Below are 27549 nucleotides of genomic sequence, written 5' to 3' on the forward strand. Positions count from 1 at the left end.
TTGCCTTTCTTGGTGGTGATCTTCTCATTTCAGCAGTTCTATAACAGCCTCTTGTTTTTGTCAATAGTGTTGACTTATAGCCCACCTGTAAAAAACTGCCAGGGGCAGAGCGGAGCCGTGGAAGGTATTTTCATTAGGGAGCACGCATGGCAAACGGCCAGATTTTAGAATAGTTGCACTCACTGCTGTTACAAATGCGACCCTCCCCCCTTCCAAGCAGAAAACCGATGGCAATTTACCTTCCAAAGCAGCACCTTTTCTGCTGAGGCTTTACGCGAAGTAATGGGATGCCAACATTTTCCTGGAGATGTGCTCAGGACCACAAAGCAAGCTGTGGGTACCTAAAGCCCCTCAGTTCGGTGCTGGGGGACCCGGTGTGAGCCGCGGCCCCTCCGGCCCTGCCCCGGCCCCTTCTCCCCGCGCCTCAGGGGGCTCTGAACCACCCGCGCCCCCGGGGCCGGCTGAGCTGCGCCGGGGGCGGCGGGAGGGGAGCCGGGGGCGCTCGCTGGGTGGCCCCAAACCCCCCACCCCAGACAGCATTCTTGGGAGTTTTAAGAGGGAAACGGATCAAAGGGACGAGTGCAGCCCGAGGTTTTGGGGACAGGGCCCTGCGGCGGTGCCGGCGATTCCCTCCGCTCCGCTTTCCCCCTCCCGCGAGGGAGGCGCCGGCAGCCGCCAAACGCCGACGCTTCCCGTCGGTTGCATCGCGCTCGGCCTGCCCTGGGTCTCACACCGGCTTCCCGGCCCCGCTTCCCCCGGGAGACGGAGCCCCCTCCCGCCCGCAGGTCCCTGTCCGGGCTCCCCCAACGGGGGCCGCGCCGAGCACCGGTCTGGGGGCGGCCGGCGCACCCCGGGGGACGGGGCGGGCGGCCCCCGCAGGGCTCGGCCGGCCGGCCGGCCGCGGCGGGCAGCGCGGCTGCCCCGGGTGCCGGTGCGCGGTGCCGGCCCGACGGGAGCACGGCGGGCGGTGCCGATCCCGGTCCCGGTCCTCATCCCGCCCCGCGCTGCCGGCTCCCCCCGTGACGTCCGCCGCGACGTCAGCGGCGGGTGGCCGCGGCGACCCACGTGGGCGCTGACGTTACGGCGGCGGCGACCGGCGGGCGGGACGGCGGCAGGTGAGGAGCAGCGGGGCGGGGGCAGGCCCTGGTGGGTGCTGCAGGGTTAATGGCCGAGAACCTTAAATGTACGTGGGGGCGCGGCCGCGAGGGCCTGGGCCCGGCCGCCGCCGCCAGCCCCGCCCCGGCTGGGTGTCCAGGCCCTGTCAGCCGGGCCCAGTCGGGGTGTCTAGGCCCAAGGGGGGGCTGTCGGCCCTCTGCGGGGCTGGGGGAGGCTTTTGGCTCGAGGTGGTGGGGGGCTGGCCGGGCTGGGGGTTTGGGTGGGTTTGGGGTGCGGGCGAGTACTGGGGAGGAAGCGGTGGGGTTTGTGCCTCGGTGCATGGCTGCGAGCGCTTGGGCTGCCCAGCATGCGGCCAGCCCAGGCCAGGGAGGCCTGGTTTTGGGGCGGCGTCGCTGGTTCCTGACCGTGCAAGCTTACATGCTTATTTTGAACGAGTTTGTTCATCAAAGAGAAAACGAAGAGGAAACTATTGGAAGGACAAGCACATCTGAAGCAAACAGGACGTAAACACTCAGGGTGGTCTAACAGCAGCCACGGGCAGACCCAGATGTAGCCTGACCTCCTGGCCTCCCCTGCCTTCCCTGCCGTGGCACCGGCACACACCCTGACACAGCAGGCCTGGTGTCTCCAGCCCTCACCATCGCTGGGGCCTGGGCTTGCAGCAGCCCGTCGCTCTGTGTGCATGTGGGAGGTGGGAGGAGGTGTCTCATTCCTCTGGCAGCGTTTTCGCGGTTGCTCTTTGTCCTGTCCAGGCAGGATCTGGCCTGGGCTCCTGAAGAACTAACTCCTGTGGTCTGAGTGAGGTGTAGATAATGTATATCTAGAAAGTGACAGATTTGGGGTTCCAACGCTGACTGCCATCATGCTGCAGTGATACTTTGCATGTTACTTGTTCTCTACCTTGGCTTCCCCAACTGTAAAATGGGGAGTGACTTCTGACAGAATGATTGTGACAACAAATTGGCATAAAACCGCACATGCTTGCAAGATTTAATCCTAAATCTTGACAAGCAAATGCCTGGTCCTTGACATTCCCTGCTCCCCCGTGGCTCACCCTCAGTGCATCTCTAATCTTGCTAGTGGAACGTGGCATTAATGCATTTTCAGCTCTTTGCTGGGGTATGAGATTGTTTTATGGGGGGCGAAGTTTCTTAGCTGTTTCATGTTTGCCCTTTGCTTTTTCAGGCACAGTGCAGCTTATGAAGGCCTAGCCAAGAGCTGAATGGTGTTTTGTGTGAGCAGAGGCAAGAGGTGTCCGGACGTGGGGAACTACAGGGGCAGGTAACACAACAGTCTGATGCCTTTGAAAAATTTAGGGAGGGAATGGGACTGTTTCTTGCACTGCTAAATCCGCTACCTTCATTTCAGCTGTGTTTGGTTGCAATCACTGGAGTGATTAAATAATGATAGAGAAGCTGTTTTAACTTTGTTGAGGCTTATAATTATGGCCAAGAAAGGAAAGGTCACCTGTTAAAAATTAAAGGGGGACCAGAGTAAATGACTGCCAAATATCTGGGAGAAAATACCTTCTCTTTCTCTGGAAATTGAAGACAATTTTATTTGAAAGTTTGTGGAGGATTTTTTTAAAATGTTTTCTTAAACTGTAGGGGCTATGTAAAATAGATGTCCTCCTTAATATGGGTTTTGTTGCTAACCTAGCTTAGCTGTGTTTTTTATTTTGCAAGCAAATCTTTCAACAGTGAGAGCACTTCTTAAATGATTTTGGGTTTTGTGTCCTTGAGAGAATCTCTTGCTTGCTAACAAAACTGTGGCTTGTCAGCAAGGAGCTTTATTAAAAGGGAAAGCCTTGTCATTCCTTGCCTGTTTAAATAAGACTTTCAGGCTCCTGGAGACAAAGCACAGGTCAAGAAAGGAAGCTGTGCCCTTATGAGTTTGTAGAAAGAGATTCTTTTCTGCTGGCTAGTCGCTATGTTGTTGCTCTCTCTCCTTTATGTTCTTCCCCTGCCTGAACATAAATCAGCAGCAATGTTATAGAGGACAGACAGAAACAATCACAGTATAATAAAGTTCAGTGTAGCTTGCAAACACTGTATAAAACTGTGAAATTTGTCCTGGAAGTAAATCCAAGGTGTAATGTAATCCCAGGGAAGGCACTGGGGTCAAGATACAAATTTGAGGATTTAGTGTATGGTGCTTTTTGAGCTTGATTTGCTTCTTGTGGTCTGGGTTTTAAAACACAGTGTACCTGTGGGCAGAGAGTCAGTGACACACACTTCTGGTGTGCTCTACGCTTCCCGTAGATGATGAGCTGTGTGAACAGTGGTCTTGGGTTGAGATTTTTACACCTGAATGCATCAGGTCTTGGTTCAGGTTCTGACTTGGTCATGGCGCTGCTGTGACCTTGGTCAAATCATGTCTTCCTATGGCTTGTAAGATGGAGGCAGTTTTCTGCCTTCACATTTAGATGGCAAATGTCACAGGGCGGGGACTGTGCCTTACTACATTTTGACATAAGACTGTAATGTCACTTGGGGCTCCTGGTAGTTACTGAGGTGTAAATAGCATAAGTGCCTCGGTAAGCAAAAAATATGAGACTTGCGTGCCATTTGCTTCTCCCATCTATGACCTGTTTGTGGACGTGGCTGTGAAATGAGCTGTGAAACTAACTGGTCAGAATAAAATACTGCATAGCATGGCATTCAAGCAGCTCAGTCTACCCACCTTGCCCTGGAAAGTGACAGCATTAAAGTTGTAAGATCCCAGCACATTCTTAAAAATGGGAAAGGAATGGGTAGAGAACTGGGAAGGGGATTATTCCACTTTGGGCACCCTTTGGAGATGTGAGTAAAGAAAAGATGGAGAGAACCTCTGAAGAGGTTCAGGGTACTTGATTTTTGTAGGCTTTCAGGCCAGATCTCCCCCACAGCTTGAACATCCTCTGCAGTCAGCATTCCACTGCAGCCTTCACTCGCGCCAGCACAGCAGCATGGCCTGATGTGCCACTGTGCGCGGATCAACCGGCTGTCGAGGGTTTCTGGGTAGCAAATTGAGAGGCTGATGTTCACGGCAATGCCAAATATACATCCATTGCCAAACCACAGCAAGGGAGGGTGATTGGCCTGTGCCCTTGTTCTCCCCTCTGATCTGTGGTCTTCCACCCAGCCTGTGCCCCACCCCTGCCTGCCTGACACCAGCTGAGATCTGCACAGCATTTGCCAAAGGTCTTTAGAGAAGGTTCCTTTAAGCCTCCCTAGCTGTCCCCTGACAGTTTCTTGTGAGACCTCAACGGGCTGTTCCTCCTGTTACAGTTGTGTTCTTGCGAGGTGAACTAACATGTAGCCCAGAGGCAAACGTGGCTGGTGAACATGTTTCCTGTGTATGTTCTTCAGAGCAGATTTCTTTTGTCCAAGTTAATCCGGTCACCAGTCCACTATGAAACCCTGGAATATAGTGAAACATCTGAAAATCGTATTCTTAACTGGTCGATTTCTGAGTTCCTGATGTGCATGGCTTGCTCTCCAAGCAGCCTGTGCTCCTGTGGCATATAAGCCACTGTATTTCTGCCCCCAGAGTGAAAAGACTGAAGGTTTCTCTCTGTGCATGTTGGGTGGAGCTACCTCTGGTCTGTGGGTACTTGGAACTGCCAATATCACGTGCCAAGACGTTTCCTGGCTGTCATAGGGCATCTCTGAGGTGCTGTGTTTCCTGGTGCTGTCCACATGCAAGAAGAGTTGGCAAGTGTGTTAAGCTCAGATGTTATCACCACTGGGCATGCCAGTCCTTCATCAGGTGGGAAAGGTCCTGTACCAGCTTTGACTCCCTGGCCTCAACCTGATCCCTCATTCTCAAGGAACATGAGCGAAGAGACAAGACAGGAGAAATTCTGGGCTGAGAGGGATGATGTTGGCACAGTTGTCCTCAAGGGGAGTTTCCAGTGATGACGGCCTCCAGTCTGTGCATGAGGCCTGGGATGGCTGGAGAAGGTCTGATGTTTTGTTCTTTTTTTAGTTGCAGGTAGGAAGATGAGTCCAAAAACTACAACAGAGCTCCTGAAGCAACTGCGGCAGGTGATGAAGAGTCCCAAGTATGTCCAGGAGCCTGTCCAAGCCTACATAGTGCCCTCTGGAGATGCCCACCAGGTATGGATGGATGGATTATGGGAATGATTGCAGTTTCCTTCCCTGTAAAAAATAAAAGCCAGGGATAACTAAAATCATCTGTCATTGATTCGCTTTAATGGTTCTAGCATAAAAGCCTGGGTAACTTGAGAAAAACCATCGTGTTGGAAAAAGTTTCTGGAGTCTATTCAGGAGACTGAGGTTTTTATGTTCTTGTAACAAATCAGCATGGATGTTCTACCAGCAGCTTCTTATCAGATTGTCTCCAGGGAGCTCACGCTGCAAAAAAGGGAGCTTTTCAGAGCACTTGCTGTCCCCATCCTGGCTGTTGGGAAGAGTGCATTTACTGGAGGAGGAAAAGGCATCATCTGAGCTTTAGTTTCCCCATTAGCACTTTCTGATCAACACATACTCTTAAGCAAGGTGGCAAAGGATTAGCTGCAGAGCTTTGGAGAGGCAGGGAAGGAAGAGGCTACAGCGATGCTTCCCTTTCAATGCTGCTCTGCATCAGCTTGTTCTGTGCACTAGAGACATGAGGGAAGTCTGGGCCCGGGGTGGTAACCCATGGTGGTCATTGCGTTGTGTTCTGCTTCCACCATTAAGGTTTTCGTAGTCTGTGACATTAACTTTAAGTTGCTGAACTGCCTTTTACCTCCCCTGCCTGCTCATATGCTAGTTTCACTCCCCTGTTTGGTCTGTTAGGAGCCCCAAGAACTGCCAAGGGTTTTTCCCTCCTCGGCCGTTTTCAGGAAACAAAAGACCTGAAGCTTTCCTGGCTCACACCCAAAGCTCCCTTTTACCCCCGGGTGCACGAGAGCAAAATGCAACTGAATTGGAACCTTTGCCCTTGACTTGGCACTGGGGTAAGCTGGGTCCAGACTTGCCTGTGCCCTGGGACCATATGTGCAGCCTCATGTTTCCTCTTAGGGAGATCCAAACTTGGGCAGGTAGAGGGAAGGCATTTTCTGCAGCTGCTATTGTCTGCTGCATTCCTGCCTCAAGCTGCCTCCATCCATATATAACTCTGGTTTCATTTCACTACAGTTAAATGCTGTCATGTGAGTTGAAGAATGTGACCCTCAGGACTTCTGGGTTTTTCTGTTGCTTTCTTTTCCTTGACAGAGTGCAGTTAAGCAGAGAACCCCATGTTGCTATTTCCTGCTGGGCGAGTTGGTCAGGTTTCTCTGCAGAGCAAATCTATCTGAATGGAAACGATTACTAAAAGCTGCTGATTCTGGGGCCTCCTGACGAGCTAGTGCAGGATTTTGTCTGTGAGGTTTGGGAATTGGTGCAATTTTAGGCATTGATGGAAACCTTTTGATCCCAGAACAGGTTTACTGATTCAAGGTAAATTGTAATGAGCTGAGGTTTGCAGCTTCCCCACGTTCCAGGCAAGGGTTTGTTTCCTGTATGCAAATAAAAGCTTAGCCCTGCAGTCAGGTTTTGCTCTTAGGCAGCTCCCTCCATGACTCAGAAGACTGCGGTTTAATGATACCCAAGCTTTTAGTGGCTTGAGCCATTTCCTCCCCATAACCCAAGCTACTTATTGCTGTCCTTGCCACTCTCGGCTTTTCCTGAGGCTGTCCTGGGATCCACATAAGAGAACTTGTCAACAAGGAGGGCTTTCCCTCCTGTGGAGTTGCCACAGGGTTTAGAATGGGGTAAACCTTATTCGCTTCTAGGTTGCAAAGGAACGCCTGGATTTGACTGCTGCTGATACACCCTGATGCTGCAACTTGCTGACTAATTTATCTTTGTAACACTGGGAATGTTTGAGCTCTGAGTTCTGTGATGCTTTTAATATTGGTTTTCCTGCCAAGGCTAGAAGGCTTAGGTTATAATACTGCCAGGAGGCTTGCCACCAGTTGTAGCCTTTGCTTTTCATGCTTAGTTGTGTAAGGAGCTGAAAAACTTGCAGAGCTTCTCAAGTGCAGCTGGCTCTGACTCTGGCTTAACCAAGGCTGCTAATACCTTGGATTTGTGGCTCTTGCAGCCAGCCGTGAATGTTGGCTGCTTTCATTTTTGAGACTTTTCAGTGCTGGTGATAAGTCGTCAGAAGAAACGGGCTGTTTCCTTGGGGATCTGGGTGGTCCAAAGGCTGGTGAAAAAGGAGTCCCAGCCAAAAGTGGACTGAAGTCCATACAGAGAGCCCTGCTTCTTTCCATGAGTGCTGGGTGGATCTTGTGGCTGGAGGTGTCAAAGGATCATGAAGGGGTGAAATGCCATGCTTTTGGGAATGAGGCACCTGAGTCCTTTGCAGTTCACTTAAATATGTCTGTCTGAGCTTTTGGGGTGTTGTGATGGTAAATGCAGGATCTATTTTTATGTTGAGTCACCCCGTTTACGTTGAACCTGGAGTTTGCCCATGTGGGAATATTCAGAGATTGAAGGAGCTTTCTTCTTAATGGGGGGCAATGATGTTTGGATTAGAGCTTGGATTTGGAGCCAGTCACAGCTTAACTGGGGCTGGCTTCCACCCCCAGGCCTTGACTCAGTGAAAACAAATTTGGTCAGAGCTGGCTGGTCTTCCACATCAAGGAAGCACCTGCCCAGCTCAAGGCCCCATGTTTGGGTTGGCAGAGATGCTGTCTTCTGCTCAGAGCTGGCTTGTCTGGCACATGCTTGTTCTGATCTGAGGAATCAGCAGAGCTATACAGCCGGAGACGGCTTGTGCACAGGTTGCACTGACCTGTTCCAGATCTTACCAATGCAGTTAGGTTTTTGGCAGTGAGTACCGACCTCCCTCCAAGTACACAGCAGTGTTTGTTCTTTAATGGCATCAGTGTCATAGCTCTAAGGGCAGTGAGCTGCACTTTTCGTCGCTGATCTTGGTTGACATTAGGATAGAATAAGCTTTAACATGTTAATGGCCTAATCATGAAGGCTCTGGTGATAAGCACCACTGATTTTTTTTTTTTTGGGGTTCTTCCTGGCTTAGCTGAGGGTTTCTGTGATGTAGCCCCCAGTTTTGTCTGCACGTCAAGGACTGACAGGTGTGGTGGAAAGCAGATGTGAAAGGCCCAAGAAGGGCCAGGTTGAAGGCCATCAGAGCTGGAAGACAAGCCTCAGGGAAATACCTCGTTCTGACTGTGCTGTGGCCTGTACTTTGTGTGGCGTACGCAGGTGTTCCCCTTGTAATTTTAGCTCGTGCAAAACATGGGCTCATCTTTGCACAGTGGGGGTTGCGGCATGGAACAGAACAGGTGGGTGTGCAAGAATTCAGACTGACAGATGAATGAACCATCTCCCCCTCCAGATTCCTCTTACTCCCTTTTAAAGCCTATCTCCCTCACTGTAAACTCTTGAAACATTCCCTGGATTTGTTGGTGAATGGGACAGCGTGAGGTATTTCCCATGCAGTCAAGGTCTTTGTTAGTTTAGGTCAGCTTTTACCATATCTAAAACTGATAGACTTCTTTTCCTTTTAGATTTTTTTTTTAAACTGTTTTAAGCCATTTCACTGTTCTGTGCTGTTAATGCAGCTAGCTCAGTGTTAACCCTTCCTATGAATGTGAGGTTGCTTGTCTGCACAAGAAAACTAACCTGTAGTCTCTGCCGTGTTGGTCAAGAGAAAGGGAAGAGAAATGGCTGGTCTAATTTCAGGTGTACTTAATGATGTGATCCACAGTGGGAAATTTCCATCATCGCCTTTAGGCATCAGACCCTGGGAGATGGTGTCCCAGCTTGAAGCGGAGAAGTGTAGGAGAGGGGGAATTGTAGAAGTTAACAGGCTGAATAGTCATTAGGAAATGACAAAATGGGGAATCCTCCTCAAGTCTGGCATTGCTCTGCCTTCGTGTTCTGTCCTGCTGCTGTGAAGACAGGCAGCCAGGGAAACGAGTGCTTGATTCTGTTCCCTGAATGACTTTGTCCTCTCTATCTGCTGATGCCCCCTGTCATTATTTTAAAGGGGCTTAGTGGTGATGGTGGTTCTGTGGCGGGCTGAGGTGGATCCACCCTGTTAGCTAGAGGTGTGCAGAGGGCAGTCATCCCTTCCTGAGGTGAGTATCCTGACCCCTGTCCTCCCCGCAGCTGCTAAGCGTATGTCACAGCCCTGTGGGGTCTGTGGAGCTGGCCCGGAAGAGGCACAGGCAACTGGACTGGCTCAGAGATGAGGGCATCCATGGTCTCAATACCCACCCCATTTCTGCCAACTTTGATTAGTGGTTGGATGAAATAGAGGATTTCTTGGGATCATATCCCAGGAATCTTCCCTGGCAATCGGGAGCAAAAGGTACTCAGCCAGATCCTCTTTTGGGCCATGGGTTTTGCTGTCCCAAGGCTCAGTTCCAAAATGTTAGTGGCGAATGGTTAGTAGCTGCTGCCTGGGCTGTCTCCCAGGAGGGGAGAGACATGGCTGTTCTGGAGGGGCTTTGACCATGGGGTGATAGGCAGAAACAGAGTTGGTCCCAGGTGCTGCGATTTGTGCCTCTCACTCACTCCTGTGCTTTGGACCCTCTGCCGCCTTTAGAACAGCAGAGAGTCACAAATTTGAAGGGAGTGTTTTCTAACAATCAGGTGTTTTAAAAATAGCCCTGGCCAGAGACAGGGAAATGCAGTACCTATCACAGTAGGAACTAAAACCACCTGAGAATTGGGTTGTGATTTCTCAGCTCACTTCCTAAAATGTTTCTTTTGCCACAGCACAGCTGGACACAGAGGAACTTTATGGGCAGAGGAACAGACAGTTTCAGACCATTTGTAAGGTACAAATCCAGGGGTTTTGCAGCTCAAACATCAGCGCTGTCAGCCTGGATTAAGTTGATTTGCTGAGTTGTGCTAGTTAATTAACAGGCCTACTCAGCAGTTCTGACCTCCGAACTTGCCAGAATGGGATCCCATAAAAATGGTGTGTGGGCCATTTCAAGGTACAGTTGTTCTTTTAATTCTGGCAGCTCCTGTGGATGTTTGGTATCTGTGCATTCTCAAGTTCTTCTGCAATAGTGCCAACAAACACAGGTTTGGGATGGGGACGGACTAGTAGTCTTTGATTCCCTTTCGCCCACCAAACCATGGTCTGGTGGTTTCTGGTGTAGTCGGGTTTTGAGTAGGCAAGGAAGAACTGAGAGCACCAGCATCTAATTATGAAAGGTCCTAAGGGTTAAAGTTTTTACAGTTTTACCACCTTGATTTTTTTTCAATGTCATTGTTGTGGTAAAAGAAGTCTTAAAGGAATTCTTATAGGTGCCAGTGAGGGAACTTCACTGGAGATAGTTAAATTTATAGATTTTATGTGCTGATTACTCTGGTTTCCAAGATCAAGGGGTCCTTCTGGTTTCTCTTCCTTTCACATTGCAGCTTCAAAGGCAGCATTTGTTTGTTGCCCAAAGGGGAGGCTGAGTGTGAAATAAACATCTGCAGACTCTGAAGCACCACAGTGTTTACAGACATTTGTGGGAGAAAAGTGCTGCAGCTTAAAGAAAAAAACCACAGTTGGTCATAAATACAATATAATCACAGATGATTAAATGTTCCAGTGGAGCAGAGCCCAGGATTTTTTAACTCATTTCATTCTCTCTGTGGTGTCCTTTAGGAGAACACGCTTATCAAAGTATTTGTCATCAGCTGATTTTTTTTTTTTTTTTTTTTTTCCCCCACTGCTGCTATAAATAATTGCTGCCTCTTTTGTTTTCTAGAGCGAGTACATTGCACCCTGTGATTGCAGACGGGCGTTCATCTCCGGGTTTGATGGCTCTGCAGGTACCTTTCCAGAACCTGGGTTCTTGCTAATGTACATAATTCCCTTGTAAAGAAATAGTCTCATTCATGGCATAGAGGCATGGAAAAGGAAACCTATCCAGCTTGTTTGGACTGCTTTCTTCCCGTTTCAGCATCTGCAGAACTATGTCTTGGCTACCCGCTGGAATTATGTAATATCAGCACAATAACAAGTTTTCAGAAAATGTTTGACCCCTGAATGACCCTCTCGTAAAGTAAAATCCTGTTAACTCTTTAATGTGATGCTTGTAATCTACGGTCGTTTCTTTTGATATGCAGCCAGTACAAACAGATTTTTACGTTGCCCATTTGGGCTGGGTGAATAGTAGATGGACTTTAGCTAGCCTTTCTGTTTAGACAGAGCCAGGGCCAGAAACACTGCATTTGGAAACTGAATGCTGTGGAAAAGTTTGCTTATCTTACTGAGACAGGATGTTTTCTTGGCTGTAGGATAGGTCTGTGTTTCAAGAGATCTAGTTTTTACCCTAGTTGTACCCTAAGCTCTGCAACTTACTCAGCTGTGGGATTGTTGGAAAGTCACTTTAGTCTGTTGAGGTCTTTTTCCCCACCTAATTGTAAATCTGTTTATTAAATACAGCTACCTATGTGTTTGGAGGGTCTGTTCATCAGTTCCTATGAACTACTGTGGGACCTCATGTGGAAGGTGGTAAATCCAGGGCTGTGGGCTGCTGTTAATGGATAACATGAATCCTGTATTAATTTCATGCCTTCTGCATGGCCTCGTCATAACCTTCCTTTCTATTTTGGGCCCTTGTTATGCACTTGGAAGGTGTGTGTTCCCAGCCTAGTGCTCAGCAAATCAATGAGATTTCATGCAGGGGCTCAACTTGTGTTTCTTGCCTCATCTATTTAGGCTGAAGCAGCTTAAAATGGGGTTTGTGTTGGGGGAGTTTGGTAGAAGACAATGAGTTCATAATTGGAAGCTCTGCTCTGCTAATCTGGGCTTCAGTTTCTGGTGACAGAGAGGTATGGTCAAGGTGCAGAGACTCAAAAGATTTGTATTCAGTTTCTGCTTGTGCCATGTTTTTTTTGTTGTGTTTTTTTTTTTTTCTTTCAATCACCAAGGGCAAGGCAGCTAGAGTGCCTTGCTGAGACGTCACTGCCCTTCAGCTGTCTGCTTGCGTCCCTCTATCTGGGATCAGTGCAATGGGACAGACACTGAAACTGGCAGAAGTTTATGTTCATAATTCCTGTTCAGCCACCTCTGCTAGAGCTGTAACATTTGGGAAAGGGGTGCAGCCGAGAGCTGGGAGCGATACCCACGTCTCCTGGCCTATGAACAGCTGTTTCCTGTGGATGACCAGAGCCCAGGCTTCCTCCCAGTAAGAAGATGGGATGGAGTCCAGGGATGTACAGTATGTGTTACTGTGACAACAGCCAAGTGAAGACCACAGTCTCTGTTACAGAACTTTTGGAAAGCCCCATTTACCCAATTCCACTGACTGGCTGAGATACACTTAAGTTGAATTTATCTGAGGCAACTCATGAAGCTGCATCCTTGTGCATCCTGTCTCTGGCAGGTTTTGGAAGGTCGTAGTGCAGGGGAATCAGTGATTATCCCCACTGAGAGTGGAGACTAACTTTTGAGCAGTGAGCAGAGCTGCCTTTTGGGGAATTGGGGTGCATTTAAAACACTGCCCCTGCTGTCTCTGTCTCTACATGGTGGCTGCCCACCTCTAAATCACCACATGCTTCTGCCTTCCTGCCTAGGTACTGCCATAGTAACTGAACAGCATGCAGCCATGTGGACAGATGGACGCTACTTCCTGCAAGCTGCACATCAAATGGATAACAACTGGACCCTCATGAAAATGGGTATGCAGGAGGCTGCGATACTGCTCCACTGATAAAGAGAGAACAATTACAGGCTATTTGGTCACATGCAGGGGCTTAGGGGCGTCTTGGATACACTGCTGCTCCTGCTTTGATGTCCTGTGACTCTTCTTGCCCATGGGTCTAGATGTTCATTAGCAGATATATCTGATGTGTTTAATGTGTTAGCTTGGACTTTTTGGATAGTGTGGGAATGCTTCAGTATGACCAGTATGACTGCTTCTTTGAGCTTTTTTTTTTTTTTTTTTTAAATCCATGGAGGTCTAAAAGATACACCAACTCAGGAGGATTGGCTAGTGAGTGTCCTCCCAGAAGGCTCGAAGGTGGGAGTGGACCCTTTCATTATTCCAGCTGGTTGGTTTTACTTTCTTTTATTACTCTGGGTTGGGCAACTAGATTTTGCTTCCTGCTTCTCTGGCTAAGCTGTTGTGTGATGGTATGCTATGTTTCAGCCCAGGTGGGGTGGTGGGTTAAACTGTTACGAAAACAAGTTCGATTTTGATTTTGGGCACATATCATGAGAGCTGCACAGTAGTGCATTGACTCCAAAACACAATGGATGAGAACTACTCTCTGGGCTTGCAGTGACCTTACCTGAAAAGCAGAGTCCTGATCCACCTCCTTTTGTCTGTGCTGTGGCCTGTCACAGGTGCTTCAGTACCAAGCTGCTGAATGCCTTGGCCAGCACGTGAGCCTGAACACCCAGGCAAAACTCATGCTGCTGCTCCTGCTTGGTGGTTTCGGCATCTCTGCAGCTTTCCCTGTAGGAAGCACATTCCTGGAGAGATACCATTTATATCAGATGAATGAGTATCCATCTACTCGTGCTTCAGAACATGGGGCCCAATCTAAAGGTCACTGGAGGCAAGGGGAGATGTTTGCTTGATTCAGATGTGCTAAGGATCAGTCTCGTGGCTATGTGGAAGCCCATCTCATCTCTTGCTTAGCTTAGATCTGGCATGCTTCTGCACTGGGGTAGAGGTCTCCCTTACGGCGGCCTCTGGGGTGGCTTCTCCCAGTGACTTCTCTCTCCCTGCAGGAGCAGTTCTTCAGCTCAAGCAGAGGCTCCAGGTGCTGTACCTGCTGCTGGCTGTAGCAGCTGCATTTGTGGAACTGTAATTGCAATAGCTTTTGCTTTGTTTTTTAAGGGAATGGGAAGAAGGAGAGGCTGGGAGGAAAGGAGGAGACTCAGATTCTTGAGTTTCCCCCTGTGAACGGGGCTGTTGTTGACCAAGTGTGTGTTCTTTGAAGCCGTCACTGTTGGCTCTTTTCCCTTTGGCAGACCAGTGGAAGAGGATGTCCAAAGCCTTGAGAAGTGCTGGCCACGACCTTGTGCCTGTCAAAGAAAACCTGATTGATACAATCTGGACAGACTGTCCTCAGCGCCCCTGCAAGCCTCTCATCACGCTCGACCTGAGTTACACAGGTGAGAAGCTTAACTCCCAATAGACAGGGACTGTTTCTACTGCCCTATCCCTATTTGCTTTCCTCTTCCAAAGTAGTGAGAAAAACACTACTGCAGTGCAATATGATCCACTATGGATAGGTCAAGAAAGTGACAGGACCTCAGCTAATGACCCCTTTATCCTCAAAACTTCAAATAACCATTTACTAGAGGCTAGATGACTTCAAAAAAACCCATGGATTCTGGAGGGCAGCTCGTTTGAGATGGTTCGTATCAGTTATTAGAAAGGAGTGAGGAGCAGAAGCACAGTGTGTTTTGGATACCTCCAAAATCCAATGTGTTGATCTGTGTTTGTCATCATCCCCAGTAAAGTTGGTGACTAGCTTTTCATGTTGTGTTTTGCAGGGGTCAGCTGGAGAGACAAAATTGTAGCCCTGCGTTCAAAAATGGCTGAGAGGAAAGTGCTGTGGTTTGTGGTAACGGCCTTGGATGAAGTAGCGTGTAAGTTTTTGCATCTCCTTTCTCAGTTCTTCCTACAAAATAAATGTCCTTCCTACCTTGGAAAGGAAGAACCCTGCTAGGGTGAGAGGCACTTACGACAGCCAATGTGTTTGTTAGCAGTCAATGAACTTTTATCAAGTGCAGTGGTGATAACAGGTCACAAACAGCGAGCCCCTATTTCTGCTCAGTGCCTTACTATACCAGTGTAACTCCTGAGTACATTTTTGGCCCAGGAAATGCAGCAAATCACCACCTTTGAAAACCAGCCCAGGCAAAGGGAAAGGAAGGTTCTATATAAAGTCTGAGGCAGTTTGGAGGGAAAAAAAGACCTATGAGATATTCTGGCTGTAAAATATCCTGATGGTGCCTTGCCCTATGGGAAGATGGAGACTGTTTTCTGCTGTGGAGGCAGGGCTGTAAACAAAGCAATGCAACATGTGGCTTTGTATACATAAGGCAAGGGTGGAGTACACAGCATTCGCAGTAATCTTCCTAATGACACGATTTTTTAGGTCCGTCTTTACCTCTCCAGTGTTTGGCAAATGCTTTGGTTAAAACAAGTCAGGCAGGGCTCAACTTGTATTTCCAAATCGTTTTAACTCAGGGTGCCACTAGAGAGTCCCCTCTGTTTGGGGCCCCGGGGTGACTAGGTCACCACGCCCTGGCTCCCAGCCCAGTGTGTAGGAAGGGAGAATGGCCAGAAACAGCAGTAGCTTCCCTGGGACTGTTGTTACTAGTGCTGTGTATCCTTTGTGCAGAAGTCACCAGTGCGCAGGCTGGTGCAGTGGGAACATAGCGCTGGCAGGGTGTGAGTGCTGCTAATGCCTGTGCCCCATGCCTGATCTGGAAAGGCAGAAATGGTGTGTGCCTGGCTCCAGCACAGCCAGTGCAATGTCTCTGGCACTGGGTGAAGCCAGCTTGCTGAGGTCTGTGAGCTCTCGTGGATCTGGGACACCGAGCAAAGAGCTTGTTTCATGAAAGAAGTGTTTCTGGGAGCGGTGAATATGACTCCTCCCTGGGGACGCCTGCGTGAGCAGAGATTGTGTGTCTCACCTTTTCAGGTGCATCTCCAATTAAGTTAATGATAAATTGGTGCCCTGAGGTGGTTTCAGATTAAATGTCTCCAGCAAAGCCAAGTTTGGTTATGAATCAAGGGTTTTAAGATAGTCCAGAGGAGGTAATGAGAGAAACTTATTGCCAGGTGCCTGGTTGATTTCCTAGCCTAAAGGGGGAAGGGGGGAAGTTGTCTTTAATTTTATCTAATTCAATTCACTGTATTAAACTCCAGACAAGTTTCTGGGGACAGAAAGCAAGCTGCAGGGGCTGTTGCCTCCTTACTTCATTGGGAGTCGGCTGACCGAGGAAGTTGTACCCATGCAGTAAAGAGTTCTTTGTGGCTCTTTCCTGCTTTCAAGCAACCTACTCCTTCCCTGGGGATAATCAAACTATTTTTACTTTTGTGGCAGAATTTTCACAGTTCGATGAATACAGTGCTGGGTTGTGATTTAGGACATGTTGGTTCTTTTCCCAGTTGTCCTGCTGGCTGGCCTTATTGCCTTGAGTAACTCATTTCCGCTAATTGGATACCCTGGGGTTTTTATTTGACCCTAAAATCAAGAGTTTGGAGATGCTGAACATCTACTTCCCCTCTTGATTTTGCCTGGAGTTGTGCAGGATAAAATCTTTGTGGAAAAAACCCTAAGGCTATGCAGTCTGCATCTGACATGTTGGAAGCACCCAAACGAGAGGCCTTTTTTGAGTATTGTAGTCTTGCCTATTAAGTCTCCCTCTTCCCTCAAGTATCAAAAGAAGGATTGGGATGAAATGATAACTTGTAACTTTGAAGTCTTCTGGCTGTTGAGAAGTGAGCTTTTATTGCATTGCAGAGACCAGAAAGGGCAAACACTACTTTTTTTTACGTGTGTCCTTGTCTTTTTTGCCTGTACCTGTTTTCTTCCGAGCCAGCCCTCCTTCAGAAGTTAAAACCCTAATTACCTTGCCCGATGGGATTGTTTAAACTGCAGTTCTGGTGCCATCTCCTGGCGAAAACTTAGGATTGCTGGAAAGGCCGCAGGACGTGGGACAACTGGGTGGGAGCTAGACCCACGGCCTGCACCCGTGGCGGCTCATTGCTTGGCTGTGTTTTGCTGAGATTATTTTTGGCTTTCTCTAATGTTGCAAAAGATGAACCAGGACTGTGATTCTTGGCGTTCTTATTTTCCAGGGCTTTTCAACCTCCGAGGCTCTGATGTTGAGTACAATCCTGTGTTTTTTGCATACGCCGTCATAGGAATGAACACAATCAGGTGCTTGTATTCCCCTCTTCTGTCCCCCAAGATGCACTTTTCTGTGGGAAAGCTGTTCTAGCAAACCATTTGTCTTTTCAAAACGCCTACAGTCGGGCGCTTTAATGTCCTCTCTGAGCACTTTTGTCTTCAACGTTAATTACTCTCCTCCGCTGATCAGAGCTAGAGAGGCAGCCAAGAGCTCTGCTGTGCTCCTCAGCACCTCAGCTGACTTGCTGGGTGAGCTGGGCATGGTGGCTGACCCCTCTGTCTGTCGCCCTGAGATAACGCAGAAGGCCCTCAAAGCTCTGGGTGGAATGTGGGTGAAAACCGATGCTGGCCCGGACATTGGAAAACTTTTCTCTGCTGTCATTGATGAGTCACTTCAAAACTGCAGAGCCTGTGTAGAAAAGTTTCAGGGCTGGCTTATGACAGAAGGTTTCTTTCCTGTGACTGCCCCTTATAACAAGTCTTTTAGAGGCATTTCCAAGCTGCTAGCTGGATGCATGTAATGTAAAACCTGGCTGGGTGAGTACAGGTTGTATGTAAAGGTTGAGCTGAACTTTCCAGTTCGGTGAAAGCGAGAACAATGTGGTACTTAGAACAACAGTAGCTTTTTCCATTTCCAGATGTTGCCCTTAAAAATTAGAGAATGGCCATTATTTGCCTCTGTTACCCTCTCCTGCTTGGAGCGAAGTGGTGGGATGCAGCCATTTTGAATGTGTCATGTGAACAAAAATGCTGTCAGCTCCTTTCCTCCCAGCAGGGTGGTACATCTTAATTTCAAAGCAGGATTTAAGCTGTGCGAAGGCCAGTAGTTAAAACAATCTAGGACAAAGTATAACGCATAATTAACAAACTCCTTTCTCCCTGAAATGTCACCAGAATGGTTTCTACTTCACTCCTTTACTCCGACCACTGTCAGATGTGGTCCTGTCTATCTTCTGTGTCTGATTTGTTTCTCAGGCTCTTCATTGATGGTGATCGGATGATGGACCCAGCTGTGAAGGAGCACTTACAGCTCGACTCCACCCTGGAGCCTGAGTTTAAAATCCAGGTGATGCCCTACGGATCTATCCTGTCAGAGCTGCAGGCTGTTTGCGCAGGCCTCTCACCCAAGGAGAAAGTGTGGCTCAGTGACAAAGCAAGCTATGCTCTGACTGAGGCCATTCCCAAGGTTAGTGGTCCTTGCAAGGGAAACTGCTCTTCTCTCTGCTCGGTGTGGTCAGGAACAGTGTTAATGAGGGCAACTGGTCTCCGCTTCCCCTCTGCAAAGCATGATGCAAGCTGGAGCTTGTGCGGAAGGGATCCAGCCATGCTGAGGTATTGAGGGATTGCTAATCCTGGGGTTGCTCTTGCTGGAGCTGCCCTTCCAACTCGCTAAGCCGATTTACCCAAAGAATTGTCAGCTTAAGATAAGACAAGTACAGTGAGAGAGGGGAGGGAGAGAGGGAGCAGGGTGAACTCGGGTTATTCTGCCTATGGCTGGAACATCAGCCTTACGTGGCCCAGCAGTAAGAGCTGGAAACTTGCAGAAACTGAAGCAGGAAGGTTGAGCAGGACTTTCAGGAGGGGGCACTGGGCTGGATCCAAGTTATTTATTTATTTCAGTGTCTTGAGGATATCAGGCAATTTGTGACATCTTGTACCGAAGACAGGAGGGACAAGGCGACAGAGTTGTTGCAGCAGGGAACCTTGTGAGGACACTGATAACCTGCAGGCATTGGTTGTCCGTGCAGTGAGTGCATCTGCTGAGGGACAGTTGTAGCAACAGAATAATTTCTGTATAGCTGTACTTGCTCTATCTTACCCTTATACTTGAACTTGGCTGTCTGGGAGTCCTGCAGTCCACCTAGTATTCCAATAGTCATGAAAGGAGATAGTTGGGGAAGAACACAGCAGCAGCTGCGGGCAAATAAGCCAGTTTCCATGCATCTTGTGTACATCTTTTGTTTGCTAGAGATCACATTGTCTGGAATGCCATCCAGTTTACAGATACCTAGTAGCTAACAGGTACGGTGAGGAAATACGACTGGGAGTCAGTGAGTCAGAGACCAGAGGGTATTTTCCAAATATTGTCTTGGAAGACCAGACCTGCTGAACAGAATCTGTGCTTGTGCTGGGTTACTGAACAGTCCAGGCTTCCTGCCTGAGAATCACAGGGCTCAGATGAAGGGGTTGCTGAAGGAAGAACTAAATTGTAATAAGTGTTTGGCTGCATTCACCCACCACCAGGTTGCTGCATTCACCCACCACCAGGTTTCTGCCTCCACCAGGCAGGCAGATACCTCCTGCGTCTTTCATGTACTACATGGTTGTGCTGCAGGTGTGCGTGTGATACGGCCATACCTGTGACAACAGAGCTAACTCATGGGGCCTGAAGGCCTTTTCTGTATACAGGAGTTTTAAGAGTGGTCTCAGCTTTTTGTCTTCCAAAAGACAAAATCCCAAGAGCAGGGTCTGTTTGTGTATCCCCAGGCTGCCACAGTTTGATACCAGCACAAATCTCTGCTTAAACTTTCCAGCTCTCATTGCCAAAATAGCAGGAACCTTGCATTATTTTTCTACAGTGATTACATTCACTTATATATGTTAATAATTTCATTGCACTTGGTGCATCTGGACAGATGGTAAAAGCAAACAAGTTTGGGAAGTTTTGTTGCTTTCGACATATCCCTTTAATACGGGATATTGCACAGGCACAGAGAGCTCTGACTTGAGGGAAATGTGCAGTTTGACTTGTGTGGGGTTTTTTTTAGTTTTAAAACCCACAAGACATGTACATAAGCAAGATAGACAGCTTTTCTGCCCCTGCTCAGGGTTAAATCTTCTGACACCGTCAATCTATTTCCAGGTGCAGATGGCCTCTTAATACAGAATACTGACATTTTGCCCACTGCCTTTCGTTGAGAGTAGCCGAAAGCAGAGAGTCTATGGAGCATTCAGGTGAATTGTTGTTGCTTTTTTGACTTCAGAGTAGAATACCCCTTGCTGTAGTTGGAGTCAATGGACTAACCCCAGTTTGGTAAGTTGCTGTAGATGGTTTATGCAGAGTATCCATACGGAGAAGTAGAGCAGGTCTGGAGTAGATTAAGGAATGTAATGAGTTGTAGTGACATTATTTACTACCATAGCACTGGAAGTTTTGGCTGATGCTGAGTCGTTACAGTGCTACATGCCCTCTGTATGCAATGGGAGAGTCCCTGCCTCAAGGAACTCTGTGCAATAGGAAGCAGGAGAGGAAGGACTGAAATGTCTTGATTAAAAACCACTTAGAGAGTCACTGAAAGAGCCAAAGCTTTACCAGTTCCTCGTGTTTTTTTCCAGCTCTACACCACTTTACACCAGCTGAGCAACTGTCCTGGGGTGCTTTGAAGAACCCCAGTGCTGGAAGTCCATCTACTGTCTGTCTCCATGAAAGCCAAATATTGGCACTGGCAAAAATCCAGCCCATTATTAAACACAGATCTGCAAACCCTTTATAGATTTGCCTACAGCTGCATGTAAATATGCTTTTCACAGAAGATTAGTAGAACCTACCAGTATCTATAAAAGGCAAGCCAATCTAAGAGTTTGACCTTTAGGAAGTTTTGTCCTCCCTCTGATAAAAGGACTTTCCTGACTTCCTTGTGGCTTCTCCAGGCCTTTAGTTTCTGCATAATGTCGTGTAACTGTTTTGCTATTTCTAAGAACTTGGAAACTGTAAGCCTGTAGAGTTTGTGTGAAATTGCTCTTTGGTGAGAGTCTACCAGCCCTTTCCCATGAATTTGAGTAGTGTTTGTTTGTATGCTGGTGCATCGAGAACAGGAAAACAGCATGTTGCTTGGGCTGTACGTGGGTAGGTGCTCATCCCATCTCCTGATATATAATGGGTAGAGCAGAGAACTGTGGGGCAGCAGATTTCCTTTTTCTTCATTCTTCTGAAGCCAGGTGTGATGAGGCTTGGGCAAGTCACCTTAGTTGTGCTCAGAACCAGCCATTCCTGCTAATCTAAGGACAGCTGATGTTTGGGGAAGTGAATGGTTACTAGTTCTTAATGCAGGGCTGCCCCATCCAGTCAGAGGAAAACTTTGGCTCGAATGACTGATGTAAGCTCCTTTCAGAAGTGGACAGTATGTAAAGCTCAGCTTTGCAGAGGCCTTTCATGTTTCTTGGGGCATTGATGTGTTTGTCAGAGCTGCTGATTGTTAGAAGTGGTGATGCTCAGTGCTGGAGGAGCCAGAGCCCTGAGGGCCCGCCAGGTTCAATTCCAGTGCTCAGTACCTGGGCTGGGTACCCTTTGTTCCCTGCTACTTGACAGTGACAGTCAGGTAACAAGTCAAGGTAACTTTTTAGGTCTGTTTGCACAGCCTGAGTTGCACCTTAGTCCCTGGGATTGGTGTTTCTCATTGGCTGTCTCTGGACCTTTAGTGTACATCAGCAACAGGAAACCCATGGCTTAGCTATGGATATATATGGTATTGAGAATATCCGAATCCTCACCTTGCTTCATGAAAAGCTGTTGACCCTTTAGTTGCTTGGATTTCCCTGTGGCTGTTCTTCCTTCAGTCAGGCACTGTTTATTCTCCAGTGCACTTAGCTGACTACTGGCAACCAGTATCTCACAGTGGTGAAGGTTGAGAGAGACTGCCAAAGTACAAATTGTGGCCAGGCTGAGTTATTAAACCTGTAGGATTATGTAGTCTGACTAATCCACAAGTAATCCCTGTCCTTCTGCTGCAGGCTTACCGATACCTCACCCCATATACCCCCATCTGCATTGCAAAAGCTGTGAAGAATGCGTCGGAAACAGAAGGCATGAGAAGAGCACATGTAAGTGAAGCCTTGAGAGCCTCCTTGCACATGGCAAGCGGTTTGCTTTATGTTTAGGGAAAGAAATTACATTTTCTTTTCAGTTTCGGTGTTTTGTATTAAAAAGCAAATAAGAATTTGGATGGCAGGATAAAAATGGTTTTCTGTCAGACTTCTACTGCTGTTGAAGCAGTTTTTTTGCTTGTTTAGCATTCCCTTGGAGTGAAGAGCAACGTTTGTAGTAGTGTGAGGAGCTAACCTTGCTCTGTTGGAAGACTGTGCAGACTTGAGAAGTGTTGTTTAGAGTATGGGACCTCAAAGGGATGTTCTTTCCCCTTTGCTAGTTCTGTTATCTTTCTCAGTGGAGTCCTCAAATTGTTATCACTTGAGTAAGCACAGCCTAAAGAACACAGAGAAATTCTTCGACACATGGTGCAAAACACAGGCCAAGATGTTCAGAAGCAGCCAGTGTCCTCAAAATATTCTGGTTTTGTGTCATGATTGTGACACTCTGGAAATGAGGCTGATTTCCCAGGAAGCTTCATACTTTCAAGCAAAGAAGCTGTCTGTGAAGCAGGTGCATGGTGGGGTTGGAGTTTTATCTTGTTTATTTCCTGTTAATTTTCAAGCAGCATTTTTCACAACAGGAGAAATGTGCCAGTTAAAGCAGGGCTGGCAATTCTGGACTCGTCCCAAATTTTCTGCTAGCTTCTTTGGAACAGCTAGGTTCTATTTCAAAGCTTTTCTTTCTCTGTTAGTTAATGGGAAGTAAAAATACTTGTACTGAGCAAAGAATTTTTGTCACCTGCCACCTGAGGACAAAATTGTGCCTTGCTCTTGTACACTCGTCTCCTGCTTCTTGCCCCTGCATGCTGCAAGCGTGTAGAAAAAAGGAAGAAAAAAGGGGGTCATCAGTCAAGAGGGAAGCCAGAAACTGTGTGACAGAGACTGTGGTGGCTGTGTGCCCAAAGGGCATGTTTCCCCGTCGCATCACCAGATGTGTCATGTGATTACCTTTCGTGATCTGAAATGCAAGATCTTGTGTGTTGAAGCAAGAGACTTGAAAGTCATGTGTAGGGTAAAGCCAGTGTTTGGCGAGTACTTGGTAGTTCTTCACAGTAAGATACTTCCCAGTAGTAAACCTTTATTAACGTTTAATTGTCCAGATACCTTTCCAGTGCTTGTACTAATTACAGCATGCAGAACCTGGAAAGATCTCTTAGGTCATCTCTTAGTTTGTGTTTCTGAAACTTGCAGATTGAGTTCTTTTGCATCAAAACCTGTTTATACTTCAGCTTGATAAATGTTTTTTCTTCTCAATTCCCTTTTCTTGTGCCTATTTTAACATAGATTAAAGATGCTGTTGCCTTATGTGAGCTCTTTAACTGGCTGGAGAAAGAGGTAGTGTATTAATTTTTTTTAACTTGGGAGATTTTATTGCTATATAAAATTCTTTATTAGCATAATTTTTTTTGTAGTCTTCACAGTGCCTTTGCTAAAAGTGGGGAAACAGTTGGGGTTTTATCCGGTTTTTTTGGGGGTGATTTCAATTGTGCTTTCATCCAAGGCTGAATTAATTTTTTGGAAAACATATTCCCATTCATTTAACACAGACCAAAGCCACAGCAGGTGAGAAGTGACCTGAACAGGCTTAATATAGTGTTAGTACTGTCTTCTGCTGGTTTGGTGGTGTAAATCATGAAATAATATCCAGCTTGGTGCAATACTTTGGAATTATTCTCATGATAATCAGTGTTGTCTGGCAGCATGGACAGATTTGGCATTTATGAATGAAGAGGTGCAGTCATGCCCATGTGCAGTGAAAATGGGATAAAGACAAATTACTTGTGTTTTCTCTGGGTTAGAAATACATAGTGAAGGTGCAGAGTGCTGGGTGTTACACAGCAGCTTACTAAGCTGTGCTCCTTCTGTGCTACTGCAAGTCTGAGTCCAGTCCTGGAGAAGTTGTCACAGGTTTTAATTTATCAAATGCCTAAAATAAAATTTAATGTCCTTTGTTTTTGCTGCAACTGCTTCTATTTCTGATTTAAAAGCATGAAAATTCTGCTAGTACCATGGGTTGTTGGAGAGAACTGTTTAAGCTTAGTGTAACCTGTCTGTGAAGAGGTGTTACCCTGTGAGATGTTACCTGTCTCAGTGAGGTTAATACCGCCGTAACCGCTCTCTAGTCAGGGTTCAGCAATCCTGCTGTAACCATCTCTGCTTCCTGCTTCTCACATGCCCTGCACAATATTGCTAGGTTTGAGTTTGTCATTACTGAGGAATGAGGACAGAAAATCTGGAAAGAGGCCACTTCAAGACTGGGTTTCATAATGCACAGATGAGGCCCAGTGCTCTAAGCATATTGCGTTTTCTTTGCTCATTGGTGTACTAGTTCAACCCTCGTCTTTGTCCACTAGGTTCCAAAGGGAACAGTAACAGAAATAATTGCTGCAGACAAAGCAGAGGAGTTTCGCAGGTAAAAAATAAGTCCCCTGTGAGGATGTTTTCTGGGTGGCGCTTTTATCCTTTGCTTTTATTTTATTATTTAGAAATCCAGCTCACTTGCAATATATTTTACCTGAGGACAAACCATTACTACAGGATTTCTTTGAACACTTGAAAGGGTTAGGGAAGAATTGGGTCTCTTGGGAGATACAAGTCCCAGCCCACTGGATCCTATCCACTTTGCTTTTGAGATAGCAATGAGGAGTGCTGCAGGTTAGGACACTTAAATATGAGACCGTTGTTTTCTTACTGCAGAGGAGTTGATGTAAGAGTTAGATTTCCTCCTCTTCCAATGAAGAATGAGAGCCATTTGGATTGAGAGATACTCCCATGTGTATATCAACAGGACCTCTAAAAATGCCTTTGGGTAAATAAGTAACAAAGAAGAAATTGTTCAGGACATCTCTTCCCTGGGTGGTCTGGGTGGTGAATTTCCTGCTTATAAGGAAAGGGTAGAGCTGGAAAGCAATTTTTCACATGGTTGGGAGGGTAGGGCTTTGCTCTGTACAATTCTCGTACCTGAGTGTGCTTGCTCAGATGGCTCTCAAGGCTAAGGGGAAGGCTGAGGTGATGTGAAATTGAGGATGGGGCACTCCAGGTGTGCCAGGTGCCTGGTGTGCTCCTCTTGCTTGTGCTGTAGTGATCACAATCTTTTCTTTCAGCCAGCAGAAAGACTTTGTTGAATTGAGTTTCGCTACCATATCAAGCACAGGTCCAAATGGAGCTGTCATTCACTACAAGTAAGAGAAACACAGCTTCTTCTTTCATCCTGCAGCAAACAGTTGGAATGAGCCGTCTGGCTTCTTTGTGGAGTCACAAGAGAGTACTCCAGGGAGGTGCAGTCACTGTTGATTGCCATCTTGCTTTATTCCACCAGAGCTTCCACACTTACTAAATAAAGATCTCTCCCTGCTGGCAGCATACGTGTATTATGATGCTGATCTGCTCAGGGGCCATAGAAAAGGGTTATTTTGGGGGCAGAAGTCTGGGAAGGACGAGTATGAAGTACAAACTGTTCTGAAATATGTCCAGGAACAGATGTTGAGTGTTTTGCTGGAAGCAACAAAGCTATTCTCTGTACTGTAGTGCTATCTACTGTAGACAAATACACTCCTCAGTATGATCCCTGGCTCAGCATGTGTGGGATTTCCATCACTGCCACAAGAAATCAGAGCTGACACATCCAAGCTTTCACTTAATATGGTTTCTAGACTGCATATGTGGGCTGGAGATCTTAAAATGGTGGAACAAAAAACTTTGTGTTTAACTGAACAGGCCAGTTCCCGAGACCAACAGAACGCTGTCTGTGAATGAGATCTACCTCCTGGACTCAGGAGCACAGTACAAGTGAGTGGGATGAATGGTGCTGAACTGCTCTGTTTTCTGCTCCCAGTGACCACCTGCAGGGTCAGCTCACAGTTGCTGTGGGAAGCATGGCAATGGGTAGTTTTGAGCACAGTGCTGTTTCAGAGAGCCTGCTCATTGAATCCTCTCTGGAGGGAGTTTGTGGGATTCTGAATATAGAATGTAGCCAAGTGCATCAGTCAGTGGGAGACTGATCTGTGACAGGAGGCCCTGAGCTAGGCTCAGGATGGCAGACTAGGGCTGCTGACAAGCCTTGTCTGGGGTAAGGGATGAGATCTGAAAGTACGGTTGCTGTCTGAGTCCTGTCAGCAGTGTAATGGTAACTGTGCTCTAGCTGGTGGTGCATGTTTGTCTGTTGCAGCTCTGCTTACTTTCTGTGATTCTGTGAAGCAGGGAGCAGGCCTGACTGCCCTGGTTTAGCCTTGGGCTGCCTACATAGCAGCCTGCACAGCTCGGTGAGGCACCTACCCTGCCAGGATCTGCCCTGTGGGCAGATTTGACTGATGTTGTGGTCAGAACAAGGTGGGGCAAAGGAGCAGGACAGCACTGCCCTGTGGTGTTCTCTGCCTTTCCAGAGAGACTCAGAGGCAGAGTTTCCCATCCTAGTGGCCACTTGGGTCTCAGGTATGTTTTTGGGAAGACATCATGTCTGTTGACTCACTCAGTGCTGTTTTGACAGTGCCATTCAGTGGCCTCAATCTCTGCAGCTGTTTACTGTAGAACTCTGACTCCATGCAAAATGAAAGAAGTGATGTTTTTAATGAGTGTAAATAGATGAGAAGCGGTTTGTTCAGAAAGATGCAGGACAAGCCTGGCTGCTCCTTTGAGATGAGCTTTGTCTTTAGAGCTATGCCTTTTTGTTATGTCAGTCAGGAAGAGCTTTGAAAAAGAGCCATACAGACATCCTTTGATAAGATTTTTACAAGGAGATCTTTTTTTCCTCCCCTCTGATGGCCTAATCAACGATTTCCTTAGTGCCACTATGAAAAGCAGCCCTTTGAATACAATATAAGCTGGACATCAATGGCACTTGCCACAGCATTGTGACAGGGATTCTCTGCTTGTCCCTGCTGAGAAGTTAAACCGTGAGTTCTTTGTGACTATGACCTGTGTGTGATGGTGAAAAGTTGTAGGCACAGGATTGAGTGTTTCAAAGGGAGCTCATTATTTCGAGGGCCTCTGTGTTTTTGACAGCAGGCTCAAAATTATATTTGTAGAAGGAACTTAGAGCCAGTTTGTGACATCTGAGACTAACCCCTATCCAAATGCTGTATAACTTCTAGAAGTCTTAGCACAAGACATCCTGAGGATGAAAGGGACGCTATACCCCCTTACACTTCCCTTTCATGAGCTGGTAGCTGTCATTTGTACATAATTATATATAACAAATCATCGTCCGTACAAATAGACTAAATTTGGCCTTCTCTGTTCTGCTCTCAATGGGCAGGTACCAGTTGCTAAATCTCAAATTAGCAACATTTTTATGAGCAGTTTAGATTCTAATTTATGAAGAGCTTTGGGATGCTTATGGATGAAAGACAACATTTTGAATTGTAAATCGTTATTGCTACATCTGGGACTTGTGTTCAGGAGTTTTCAAGACTAGGAGCTGTTATATCATCAGTCTTGTGTGGCACAGAGTAGATGACTTTACTCAATTATGAGTTTAGTTGGTTTGCTGCAGTGTGACTGTATTTTCTGTGCATTCTCACTTTGATTCTTCTTTTTCCCCCATCCCTTTCTGAATCTCTGTTTGCCTCTGAAGAGATGGTACAACAGATGTGACCAGGACAATGCATTTTGGCACACCATCAGCCTATGAAAAAGTAAGTTGGCATCTCAGTGTGGTTTGCGATCTGACCATTATTGTTAGAGATACTTAAACAAATTAGTAATGTGCCGTATTGCTGTATAGTCAAAGTGCTCT

General features: G+C 47.1%; 1 protein-coding gene across 3 annotated transcripts in view; it reads left to right on the forward strand.

Moving 5' to 3' along the window:
* Positions 1 to 2377: 2377 nt before the first annotated feature.
* XPNPEP1 (X-prolyl aminopeptidase 1) overlaps positions 2378 to 27549 on the forward strand; it is a 30720-nt gene continuing 5548 nt past the window's right edge. Inside the window, exons 1-15 of one of the 3 annotated variants that reach the window (XM_009945981.2) lie at positions 2378 to 2397; positions 5086 to 5216; positions 10832 to 10895; positions 12645 to 12749; positions 13029 to 13121; positions 14050 to 14193; positions 14578 to 14673; positions 16898 to 16979; positions 17925 to 18135; positions 21681 to 21770; positions 23100 to 23150; positions 24170 to 24228; positions 24920 to 24997; positions 25533 to 25604; positions 27388 to 27448. In XM_009945981.2, the coding sequence (XP_009944283.1) occupies positions 5100 to 5216; positions 10832 to 10895; positions 12645 to 12749; positions 13029 to 13121; positions 14050 to 14193; positions 14578 to 14673; positions 16898 to 16979; positions 17925 to 18135; positions 21681 to 21770; positions 23100 to 23150; positions 24170 to 24228; positions 24920 to 24997; positions 25533 to 25604; positions 27388 to 27448 (1323 nt within the window). In that variant the 5' untranslated portion in view covers positions 2378 to 2397; positions 5086 to 5099. The remainder of the gene's footprint in view (positions 2398 to 5085; positions 5217 to 10831; positions 10896 to 12644; positions 12750 to 13028; positions 13122 to 14049; positions 14194 to 14577; positions 14674 to 16897; positions 16980 to 17924; positions 18136 to 21680; positions 21771 to 23099; positions 23151 to 24169; positions 24229 to 24919; positions 24998 to 25532; positions 25605 to 27387; positions 27449 to 27549) is intronic. The other 2 variants (XM_086467475.1, XM_086467474.1) reach the window with 2 other exon arrangements.

Source organism: Leptosomus discolor, chromosome 6, assembly GCF_034619465.1.
Source record: "Leptosomus discolor isolate bLepDis1 chromosome 6, bLepDis1.hap2, whole genome shotgun sequence".
Taxonomy (NCBI): Eukaryota; Metazoa; Chordata; class Aves; order Leptosomiformes; family Leptosomidae; genus Leptosomus; species Leptosomus discolor.